The 12,210-nt window shown below is 37.7% G+C and overlaps 1 protein-coding gene across 2 annotated transcripts in view; it reads left to right on the forward strand.

Moving 5' to 3' along the window:
* KDM1B (lysine demethylase 1B) overlaps positions 1 to 11,979 on the forward strand; it is a 50,038-nt gene extending 38,059 nt beyond the window's left edge. For both annotated transcript variants that reach the window (XM_088130731.1, XM_088130732.1), the window contains 10 exons: positions 67 to 204; positions 952 to 1,123; positions 3,548 to 3,675; positions 4,614 to 4,745; positions 5,433 to 5,507; positions 7,265 to 7,381; positions 8,082 to 8,207; positions 8,341 to 8,463; positions 9,307 to 9,459; positions 10,678 to 11,979. In XM_088130731.1, coding sequence (XP_087986857.1) covers positions 67 to 204; positions 952 to 1,123; positions 3,548 to 3,675; positions 4,614 to 4,745; positions 5,433 to 5,507; positions 7,265 to 7,381; positions 8,082 to 8,207; positions 8,341 to 8,463; positions 9,307 to 9,459; positions 10,678 to 10,761 — 1,248 coding nt within the window. In that variant the 3' untranslated portion in view covers positions 10,762 to 11,979. The remainder of the gene's footprint in view (positions 1 to 66; positions 205 to 951; positions 1,124 to 3,547; positions 3,676 to 4,613; positions 4,746 to 5,432; positions 5,508 to 7,264; positions 7,382 to 8,081; positions 8,208 to 8,340; positions 8,464 to 9,306; positions 9,460 to 10,677) is intronic.
* Positions 11,980 to 12,210: the final 231 nt, after the last annotated feature.

Raw genomic sequence — 12,210 nt, forward strand, 5'->3', positions numbered from 1 at the left:
GCTGAAAAAAACTACCAAGAGTAGAGTGTTTCTTACCACCACCATTACCCTGTTTGTATATTACAGGTCCTCGTACTTGAAGCAAAGGATAGAATTGGTGGACGAGTATGGGATGATAAGACTTTCAAGGGGATCGTTGTAGGAAAAGGGGCTCAGATTGTGAATGGCTGTATCAACAATCCTATAGCACTAATGTGCGAGCAAGTGGGTTGCATTTTTGAAGATGAAATATTGCAGATACCAAGCTTAATGTATATTGATCCCTGTAAATGTACATCTCTGTTTATTTGGATACATTTTACAAGAACTCTTGTGTTCCACTGAGAGCCTGAAGGGTTTGGTTTCAAGGTGTTCTAGTTGTAGATTTATTGGGAAGTTTTTGAAATGTTTCTTTAGTTTTATGATTTGTGAAAGAGCAAGGATCTGTCTGAAGGTTTGTATGGAGGAATAGGATATGAAGAGGTGAATACCATCCGTAAGAGCAAGTAAATTATATTTTAAAATCTTAACTTGTGCTATTAAGCTACAGATCTTCTGCATTCAAAGTTTCTTCCTGAATGATAGATTAAGTTTATAATGGATTATGTCACTCTTGCAGTAAACAACAGACTATTCATTTTCAGTGGATAATCCTTATTGTTTAGAATGTCTCTTCTTCATAACTCATGAAAGTCAGCTCACAAATATTTTATGGTAAATTAAATAACTGATTCAGAGAATAGAAAACTCAAGATTTTAAAAGCTTCTTTAATTTTTGCTTGCTACTTGTTTTTATACCAATCTGGTAAACTGTCTTTATAATACTGAAAAATGTTTTGTTGCAACAGCTATTAGTTGCGATTCTTGTTAATTGGCACCAATGAATATTTGGTTAGCAATGAAGTTTGCTAGCAATAAAAGTAATTAGGATTATTCACATCTTTCCACCTTTAAAATTTCTTTCTTCGAAAGCTGGGCATTAAAATGCATAAAATTGGAGAGAAGTGTGACTTGATCCAAGAAGGTGGAAGGATAACTGATCCTACCATAGATAAGCGTATGGATTTTCATTTCAATTCTATCCTTGATGTTGTGGCAGATTGGAGAAAAGATAAAAGTCAACATCAAGATATTCCTCTTGGAGGTAAGGAAGACCATATTATGATCAAAAAAAGTGCAACAATGGCAGCAGAATACTACATCCATAGAAATAGTACCAGAAACGTGTATTAGATTGCCTAATTTATATGTTCACAGAATCACTTGGAACCCATGTATTGGGCCAGTTTGGATCCCAGCTAGATTTACATGGTTAACTTTGGTTTACTGAATAAGAATAGTTTGCCAGGTTTACACAATGTACAGTGGTACCTCGGGTTACGAACTTAATTCGTTCCGTGACTCTGGTCGCAGCCCGAATTGGTCACAACCCGAAGCAAATTTCCCCATAAGGTTCAGTGTAATTACCGTTAATCCGTTCTGGCGTGGAGGACAGGGAGGCGGCTATTGCTTGGAGGGAGAGTCCCCCTCCCTTCGACCACGTGTCAGGAGTGGAAAAATGGCCGCGGAACACATGTCAGGCGGAAAATGGCCGCAGACCACGCGTCAGGGGCAGAAAAACGGCCGCGGACCACGTGTCAGGGGCAGAAAAATGGCTGCGGACCGTGTCACGGGAGGGAAAATGGCCGCGGATCCGGTTCGTAACCCGAGGCGAAGTTAGCAAACTGAGGTAAATTTTTGCAGCCGGAGCTGGTCGTAACCCGAAAAGTTTGTTAACAGAGGCGTTTGTAACCCGAGGTACCACTGTACTAAGTCAAAAAGGGGGGAAAAACAACACATTTTTTTAATGCCTAGGATGCACGTCTGGCCATGGATTATCCTCTGAGGAGAAAATAAAAATGGTCTCTTCTTCAGACCTATTATTTTATTCATCATATGCATGTATGAACAGCTGAAACTTAACCAATAAACTCCAGTTGTTATAGGTTTCATTGAATTATTGCATTGCTAGCAAGATATACAACATTTGTAAGTGCAGAATTGCACTTTTATATGGAATCTGGGAGAATTGTGAGGAGTACCCTGATCTTGAAAATGAGCAAGGTTTCATATTTATTACATTTGCTATGGCCCTATATTGGCTAGATTAATATTTATTTATTTAATTTATTTATTAAATTTATCCCCACCCATCTCCCCCTAATGGGGGACTCTGGGTGGCTCACAACTCGTTAAAAACAATAAATAAATATACAATTGGAAACCTATACACACAATTACTAAAAAAGAAGGAAAGCGTCCAGGAGGCTGATGGTTCAAAGCAGCAAATGCCAGGCCTCTAAGGGGCTAGCCAGCCCCACACTTGATTGTCTTCCCTCCCCACCCCAGGCCAGATGGCAGAGCCAGGTCTTCAAATCCCTCCAGAAGGTCAGGAGTGAGGGGGCCAATCTCACCTCCGGGGGCAAGATATTCCAAAGGGCGGGGGCTACAGCAGAGAAGGCCCGCCTTCTGGACCCTGCTAGTCGGAGCTCTTTTACCGAGGGGGTCCAGAGCATGCCCTCTCTGTGTGATCGGGTGGGAAGGGTTGAAGTCATGGGGAAGAGGTGGTCCCTCAGGTAACCTGGTCCCATGCCATGTAGGGCTTTAAAGGTGATAACCAACACCTTGAATTGGACCTGGAAGCAAACTGGTACCCAATACAGCTCGCGGAGCAACTGTGTTATGTGAAGTCCTTCTTGGGGCTCCAAAAACAGCCTGCACGGCTGCATTCTGGACCAGCTGTAGCTTCTGGATACTCTTCAAGGGTAGCCCCATGTAGAGCACATTGCAGTAGTCTATCTGGGAGATAACAGGGGCATGAGTGACCGTTCAAAGGGCATCCTGATCCAGGAAAGGGTGTAACTGATGCACAACCCGAAGTTGTGCAAAGGCCCTCCTCTTCAAGCAGGAGCCGTGAGTCCAGGAGGACCCCCAAATTACGCACTGGGTCTGTCTGGGGCAGTGCTACCCCATCCAGCACCAAAGATCACAAAGTCCCAAATACAGAGGAGCCATTAACCCACAGCCACTCTGTCTTGCCAGGGTTCAGCTGGAGCCTGTTATTCCCCATCCAGACCCTTACAGCCTCCAGGCACCATGAAAGGGTGGTCACGGCATCACTTACCTCACCAGGGATGGAGATGTATAATTGCGTATCATCAGCATACTGATGATACCTCATCCCATGTGCAAATGTATGTTTGGTAGAGGTTAGTTGCCTCTGTTGGTGGCCTGTCCATCTGCATGTAAAATGGTGCCACACAGCATTTTACTAGATAAGATCAGGGACTTTTTAATTCTGGTATAAATTTCATTGGAAAAATAGGTTAGTGAATTTAACTCTTATTGAAATGGATGCAATTTAAGTATTCAGATTTGTTGAATTATGCCTGTAGTATCTATATCTATATATCAAAATTAAAAAGACTTCATTTGAGTACATACACTAAATACAGTAGTTGCTGAAATGATGGGAAACTGAGATAAATGAATACTTTTACTAACTATTGAATTATTAAAACATTTGCAGATAAAATTCAGGAAATCTATAAAGTTTTTATTCAGGAATCTGGGATCCAGTTCAATGAACTAGAGGAAAAAGTGCTCCAGTTCCATGTTAGTAATTTAGAATATGCCTGTGGCAGCAACCTCCATGAAGTGAGTGGAAATCATTTGCTTATAATGACAGAACAATATGGTTAAAAATATTTATTTCCAATTGTCATATAAATGGATCCAGATCAATGTTTTCTTATTAAGCAGAGATATGAAATGAGTTAGAAATGTTTCTGGGCTTTAATTAACTTGGAACTGGTAACCAATTGGTTCTAGTTCTACATACCGGAAGAAAACTATAAAATGACTGGACAGGGCAAGTTAATAAACTAGCCTCACAGAGCTAGTAGGCAGTAGAATCCATTTTACATGACTACAAAATTCTGACATGTGAAAGTTTCATCAGGTTGCAAAAAAGGGAGATGAGATGATGAACCACGCCATTCCATCTGCCCTGCTAAAAACCCACATCCATCCATCCATCCATCCATCCATCCATCCATCCATCCATCCATCCATCCATCCATCCTCTTCTTGAACTTTAGCTGTTCCTTATAGAAGAATGACTGTTGGTGGCTGAGTATGGAGGTGTTTTCCTTCTTCTTTCTGCATTTTTCCCTTTCTGTGTCAACCTTTTAGTTCATAAGCTTGCTGGCAGGGTCTCTTTTTTAAAAACCCTTCATTGGCTACATGTGAGCTACTCTGGGAGCCTCTGTGGGTGAAAAGAAGGATAAAAATGCTTTAAAGAACTGTACTGCTTGTTGGAAGATGTGGCATTTTTCCCATGCTCAGATAAAGCTGGAAGAAAGTAACTGGCTTGTGGTGTTAAATGTGCTAAGTCCTAGGTCTGCAAGAAGGGATGGTATAGCTGCAACTTGATCTAGGGAGCTTTTCACATATATGACAGTTAGGAGAAGTGGGGAGATTGCTTTATGTATTTGGGAAAAGAAAATATACTAGTCTGCATCATCCTCAAAACAGATAACTTATGTTTAAATTAAATTTAAACTGACTGAAGAATTGATTGTCTCTCCATATAGGTTTCTGCACGTTCTTGGGATCATAATGAATTTTTTGCTCAGTTTGCTGGTGATCACACCTTATTAAGTTCAGGATATTCTGCCATAACTGAAAAAATAGCTGAAGGCCTGGACATTAGGTTAAAGGTTCCAGTAAGTATCAAAACATGAAATAATAGTCAGTTTTCCTTGCTTTGTCATAGAATATTTCATCTCACTAGTGTTTAGTTTAGTTCTGTTTGAATTGTAGTATATATACAAACTACTTTAACTTTTCAAATTGTTTCTGTGGATGCCCAATTTAATATACATTTTAGAAGAAATATAAATGGGTCTCCATAGAGCCTATTAAAATTTATTCTAGACCTTTTCATAGTCCACAGTCTACATTCACTGTGTATTCCTATAGCCAACTTATAGATACTGCTTGCCTCTACAACCTCAAACAAAACTTCACCTTGTTTGCTCCTCCTTTCTTCCACCCTGACATAGGCTAAATTGTTCCAGACTTCAAACCTGACTTTTCTCAATGCCTACCCATCATTTAGAGCTCTGTTAATACATCAGAAAATAGCATTTGTTTTTTAGCAGCTGCATCACACTGATGGGTCATGCTCAATTTGTGTTATACTTGAACACCCAGATCCTTTTCATGTACTACTGCTAAGTCAGGCCTTCCCTATATTGTTTTTGTGCCTTTTGCTGAAAATATTCCTGCTTCTTCATGGAAAATTTAACGTAAGCTGAAAACTATAGGAAAGAGAACTGTGGGTTACTTGTGTTAATGTCGTAATATTGTAGAAATATGTATTTTACAATGTCTTTTTTCATTCTTAAAAGGTCTGTAGTATTGATTACTCAGGAGAAGAGGTACAAGTGACCACAACAGATGGAACTCTGTGGACAGCACAAAAGGTGATCTCTCATTCTTCAGGGTTGAAGTCTGGAACAGTTGGCCTATGTTGGAGCGGGCAATCTTTTTCAGTGATGGGGAACCTGTTTATTTTGTTATTGTTTTTGCCTTTGACAGGTGAAGGTGGCATGTTTGATGACATAAGGTTCTCATAGTGGGTGGAGCTAACAATTTTGATTCATTCTCCCCCTTTTTGAGGGATGAGCAGGGAGTTAAATGCAATTGATGAATTAAACATTTTTGTACCTTTTTAGAGCAAATATTGTGTGCCTCTGATTTGTGATCTGTGCTTCTAAGAAATGCTTTGGCAAGAAACAGGAAGTATCCACTAAGATTTTTAATATCCATTGGATTTCAAATTCCTGCAGTGTGTCCTCACAAATGTAAGCTTTAGTTCAGAAGTGGGAAAACGCAGGCTGGTGGGCCAATCCATTTTGTGGCACTCTTTCTTTTATTTTCATCACTCTTATTACCTCTTGGGATTGTGAAGTAGTGCTAGGGTGTTTGAGATTGCTTGTGCAGTTTCAGATACGTGTGGCCTCAGTGGCGCTCAAAAGCTCTCTGTTAACTATTCTGCCCTGGTCATCCATTAACTGAGTCTCTTTCAAAGCAGTTCTGCTTGGTTACATCTACAGTAAATTAAAATATTTGAACACTAAGATTATAGGATAGCCTACCCTAGTGTGGTGTTTTCAAGATGTGTGGACTTCAGTTTCCAGTGAGCAAGGCTGTTGAATTGAAATCTGAGAATTGAAATCTGTGGATGCAGAGGTTAGCGAAGATCATAGGGGCAATAGGAGATATTGCATGAAAATTACACAGAGAACAATTCAGAAGTAAATAATACCAATTTGTTTTCCTGTTCTATTTTGGGTTTTGCTCTATCAGTAGAGGAAGATTGAATGTTATTTGTTTTTTGGGGGGGAGGGGCAGTTGAAATGCAGAAATGCTTGATCGTGTCCTTGAATTGCTAGGAGTTGAAAGATGGAAGATGGACAAGATAACATTTCCTTGATGGATTGTGTCTTTGAGTTGTTTTAAAAGACAGAGAGAATATTTATTGTCTGTCTTAGATGGGTTGTTTCCTAGTTACATCTTTTTCTGCCTTGTTACCATGGCATTGTTCTTTTCTGGATTTGGTCAAATTTATTGCTGGAAAGAAGCCATTGAAAGCTTTTCTTGAAAGTAATGCATCCTTTGGCTAAATAATTATTTCCTGGGGCTTAATTCCCCTTTTTAAATATGGAAACAAATCTATTGTATACACTGGGTTAAATTATTTCAAAGTAGGGTAGGGATAGATGAATCAGTTTATGTCTGGTCAGTTCGAGTGTCACATGTATTTGGTTGCAAATCTGTTCTGTGCGTTTGCCCAGTGATGTGTAATTTAAAAAAACAACAAAAGAAACTATTTTAAAGAATATTTCTCAGAAATTGACAGAGTTATCAATCTGCATATGTTCTAAACATATTTTATCCTTAAACATGTTGCTTAAAATAAGACTTTTTTATTTTTATCTGTATTGAAAATTTCAAGATAGAATAATGTGTAGCTACCATGAGAAGGATCCTTTGATAGCCAATTAAATCATTCATTTAAAATGGAAAAAAAATAAAATTTCAGGATAGGAAATTCAGAGTGTTTATTACATTATTATTTACGCATTAGCCCAGCAAGGTGTAAATTAGGAAATTCAGAAAGATGGAATTCCTTTAGCATCCTATTATAATATAATTAGGGCTATTTTTCTCTCAATAGGTTTTAGTTGCTGTACCTTTAGCTGTTCTTCAAAAAGCAGCTATTCAGTTCAATCCAGCCTTGTCGGATAGAAAAATGAAAGCTATCAATAGTTTAGGAGCAGGAGTCATTGAGAAGGTAAGAGTTTGTTTTATATTATAGAAAGTAGAATACAAACAGCTGATATTTGCAGGGAACACTTTCCAGGTGGAATTTGTAGAAGCCAGTGAAGGCCTCCCACGACAGTGCTGTAGAGAAATCATTATTATTTGAATACTGATATAGATCTATATACTTGTATTAGTATTTCTGATGAAGAATCCAAAAACAAATCTTGGGTTCCCATGGCCCACTTCATAACCTTTTTTTGAAGTTATGTTCTTTACATGATCTGGTTGGACAAGCTTATTCCAGTAAGAATGGATTCCACATGCATGTATCTGTATGTGTTCATCATGAAAATTAATCCAAAGTAAGAAGATACCTCTTACTTTATTTTTCAAAATCAGTCTTGTCTTGAGGCTTATTGACATTATTAATTTGGTATAAGTTAGAGCTAAGCTAAGATTAATTCACTTCTCTGAATACATTTCTAAAACGTATAAGACACTAGGTATAAGACCCTCAGATGTTAAATATGCACTGTTCAAACTGTATTTCTTTGGTGGTGATGTTAGATCAGATGAGAGAAAAATCTTTGAAGGTAATGGCTTGATCCTACACTCTTATAACAGGAAAAAAATTTACTGAAAGAGGTAGATCTTACTCCCTACTCCTACTAAGCTTATATAGGTTGGCAGCCCAAATGACCAGAGGTAAATATTGCTTTTTTGTTTAGATTGCACTACAGTTTCCTTATAGATTCTGGGACAGCAAAATTCAAGGGGCTGATTACTTTGGCCATGTTCCACCTAATTCAAGCAAACGTGGACTCTTCAGTGTTTTCTATGACATGGATCCACAGGTATCTAGTATCTTCCTATTCTTCAGATTTGGAAAAATAATTACCTTCAGAACACTTTTCCTCTTTATTTTAATGGAAATTAATATTTTTCTAATATAAAATCTACAGATGACCCTTCCTTTCTTGTTTTCAGCGTAAATGCAGTGTTCTAATGTCTGTAATTACTGGAGATGCTGTGGGAACTATTAGGAATTTAGATGACAAACAAGTGCTGCAGCAGTGCATGACTGTGCTTCGGGAATTGTTTAAGGAACAGGTAGGTTTCTTTTTCAAAGACCACAACATTAGTTCCATACACATGGGAAGCAGAGATTTCCCAGGACTTTTAATTAGGGATGGATGAATTTGTTATATGCTCTGTAATTTTCTAATCGTTTGGTGTTAAATTTATTTTGTTCCACTTCCACATGACTTTGCATTTTAAAAGTTGCACATATTTTTAACAATAGTAGGAGGAAGGGCACTTCACCTAATGCACATATTTTGTCAATTTAGCATAATGTGTTTTCTCTGATATGTTTTAAGGCAGCAAGTGCAGCATATTCAGTTGGCCTGTTTGCTCTTCCCGTGAACTTTCCAGTTCTTCTTTCTCATGTCATGCTGCTCTACATCAGGCCATCAATCTATTTTAATTTAATTTTGTCTGCACCAACTGGAAATAGATTTTAGACATTAGTCTGTATAAGCCCTGCCTGGAGAAACTGGAAACTGAATTTGAGATGTTGCACCTAGCACTGTCATGGACTCTTAAGAAACTGAATTTTGCAAGAAATGACTGAAGGATTTCATAAAGCTAGAACCTGTGAATTCATGTGTCATAACAGTAACAAGAATTACAATTCTCTAGTTGCTTACCGTTGCTTGTATTTTGTATTGACTTGACTAAAGAATAACCTGACAGCACATGATTATTGAAGTCTTCTTTGAGATCTTTATATATCAGTTTAGTTATTCAATGGACAATTATGCATTTTTATGTTTTAACAAGATGTTGTCAAAATACTCAATGTATGTTTTAAGCAAGTGACTAGTTTTGGACATACATGGATTAAGGCATGTTTCATTATATTTATTAATTTTGCTTATCTTTGTAATTCAGGAAGTGCCAGATCCAGTCAAATATTTCATTACACGATGGAGCAAAGACCCTTGGATCCAAATGGCATATAGTTTTGTAAAGACAGGGGGCAGTGGTGAAGCTTATGATATACTTGCTGAAGATATACAGGGAAAAATCTTCTTTGCTGGCGAGGTGAAATCTCAGATACATACGTTTTAAAAAATGCAGTCTTGTTCAAATAAGAACTAAGTTTGAAAAGACTAAAAACATGTTCATGCATTGAGTAGGCATTGCAGTCATTAGAATGATTTCTGAAGCTATTATAAGTAGTCCTCAGGTTACAATGGCAATTGGAACTGGGATTGCTGTTGCTAAGCGATGCAGTTGTAAAGTGTGATGTCAAACGACTGCTAGTTTAATGACAGCAGTCCCAGGCAGTCCTGGTTGCTGTTGTAACCCCAAGACGTGGGAAGAGGTGGGAGTCCCAGGTAAGGAGCTTAGGAGTTCTGTGTGGGGGGGGGGACTCTGAGGGCCGGCGCAGGCTGTGTGTGAGTCCTGGGAGGGCTGGCACAGACTGTGCACAAGTCATGGGAGGCTGTGGGAGAGTTGGCACAGGCCATGTGTGAGTTGGGGGAAGGCCTGGCAGGGGCAAGCAGAGACGGTGGGTGGGTTGGGATGCTGCAAGTGGGAGAAAAAGTGGGAGTGACTTACAACTTTTCTTGCAATATTCCCCATTGAGTTTGCTTTGAGGGAGCTGGCAAGGAACGTTGCAAATGATTGCACAGCCACGCTCCCTGCGATGTAATTGTGAGCCAGGCACCTGAGCGCCTGGATCATGATTATGTGACCACGGGAGTGCTGCGATGGTCAGAACTTTGAGGACCAGTTGTACATTCATTTTTTCAGTGCCAACACAACTTTGAATGGTCGCTCAACAAATGGATGTAAGCGGAAGACTACCTGTAATAGTCTACACCATGGGTATACAAGATAGTGCTTCCACCATATTTATTTGTGTCCTAAACTCCTTCTCTGTGGTAACTTTCCTTCTGGGACTTCTTACCTGGGAAGAACTTACTTGTTACCTCCCTAATTATTTTCAGGAGGATGAAGGATTATATTATTTTGCTCCTAGATATTTTTATTTTTAAAGATTTGTAACATCTTCCACAGCATATTAGTAGGATTTTTCCAACTATTTAGTTGAAATGTTGTAGGTCTTCTATTTTTTATAGCTTGCTGCTTGGGCTCTGATTTGATAAGGAAGTTACATAAATAATTTCTGCTTAAAAAATCTCGAATTGTAGATGCACTGGGTCTTTTCTAAGGAAAACTTTCTCTTTGGGAATTCCATTGTTAATTATCTTTTTCTCAAAATGCATACTCTGAAACTTGTTTTGTTTTAAACAGGCCACAAATCGGCACTTTCCACAGACAGTTACGGGAGCCTACTTGAGTGGTGTTCGAGAAGCAAGCAAAATATCAGCATTTTGAATACTAAACTACTGTTTACATTTTTAAACAAATCCTAACGCCAAGTGGTGCTCAAATGTGTGAAGACTAAACAATTTTTAAAGCTTTTTTATTTTTTACACCTTGAGGATGCACTTACGTTTTATCAGAAAAGTATGCTAAAGTAGCAATTACTTGTGAGCAGTGCTAGCAGCCAGACAAGCATATTCATCTCATATCTTTTTTGAAACTTCAGCTGGAAGTCTATATTATGGAAGTTGGAAATGTAATGAACCTTAAATAGTTGTGGGTGGACTGTCAAATAGCTCATAGGTAGTCAGAAATGTTTCTTCAAAAGGATAGTAGGTTTCTCCAATCACGTCTATAAAAAAAAAAAACTACAAGAAATGGTCAGAAATACAAACATGGAGGCCTGTTGTACTGTTTAATTATATATTATGCATAAAACAATCAATTCATAACCTTCATTACTGACCTGCAAAAAAATGACATAAAAGCAACATTTGTGTGATGCTTATTATTTGCTGATCATGTAAATGGACTAGCAAAAATGTTTGTTCTGTGGACATTTCCTTTCTGTGCACTTACAGTTTCAATTATCAGAACTCCAGTTAAGGAAGTATAATGGAAGTAGGTAATTCAGTGAAAACTTTTTTTGGGGGGGGCTTAAATTTGGGGTTGGTTGTTTTTGAAAAGTTAAATGATGTGACATCATCCAAAAGCAAACAAATTTTAGATGGTGTAATATCAGTTCATTATATTGTACAATGACAATTTCAGTATGGCAGCATCAATATCTGTTCTATTATTTTTCAAAAACATCTCTTAAATGTGTTTAAAAAGTATTTTGCTACAAGAATGCAATATGCAACATTTCTCAAACATATGAATCCCTGAATAGTAACTTGGTTTAAAATAGAGGACAAATTGGAGAAGAATTACTGTTTAAAAATATTCACAATTTTTAATAGTTTTACTAAATTAAATAGCCAGGCTATAATTATGAAAACATGTATATAAAGAAATACAAAATAAAAATGGATGATTTCTGGAAATTTTCCTCCCATTTAAAATGCTAAAACTGTGTGAATGTTTATCCAAAGCAGCTTAACTGTTTTTTTTTAACCTAGTTATTTTCTTTCGTACTTATTAATCCTTTAACGTGTATTGAAGTTTTTGTAAATATTAACAAATAGCAAATTGCATTAGGAAATAAAGGAAACCCGTTTTAAACCCAAATGGTATAATGTGAAGCATTTACATATCAAGTAGGCATCTGTAAGTATTTTATAGTCATTAATGTGGAATGATTTTATAGTTATTAATGAATCATTCAATGAGATGGGTGGTGACAAATTTGATATATATACAGCACTTGTAAAAGTTTTAGGCAGGTGTGAAAAAATGCTGCAAAGTAAGAATGCTTTCAAAAGTATACAGTGGTACCTCTACTTACGAACGCCCCTACTT

Source organism: Python bivittatus, unplaced genomic scaffold, assembly GCF_059951505.1.
Source record: "Python bivittatus isolate LINGU-HERP-01145 unplaced genomic scaffold, Pbiv_v1 ctg000840_np1212, whole genome shotgun sequence".
NCBI classification, from domain to species: Eukaryota; Metazoa; Chordata; class Lepidosauria; order Squamata; family Pythonidae; genus Python; species Python bivittatus.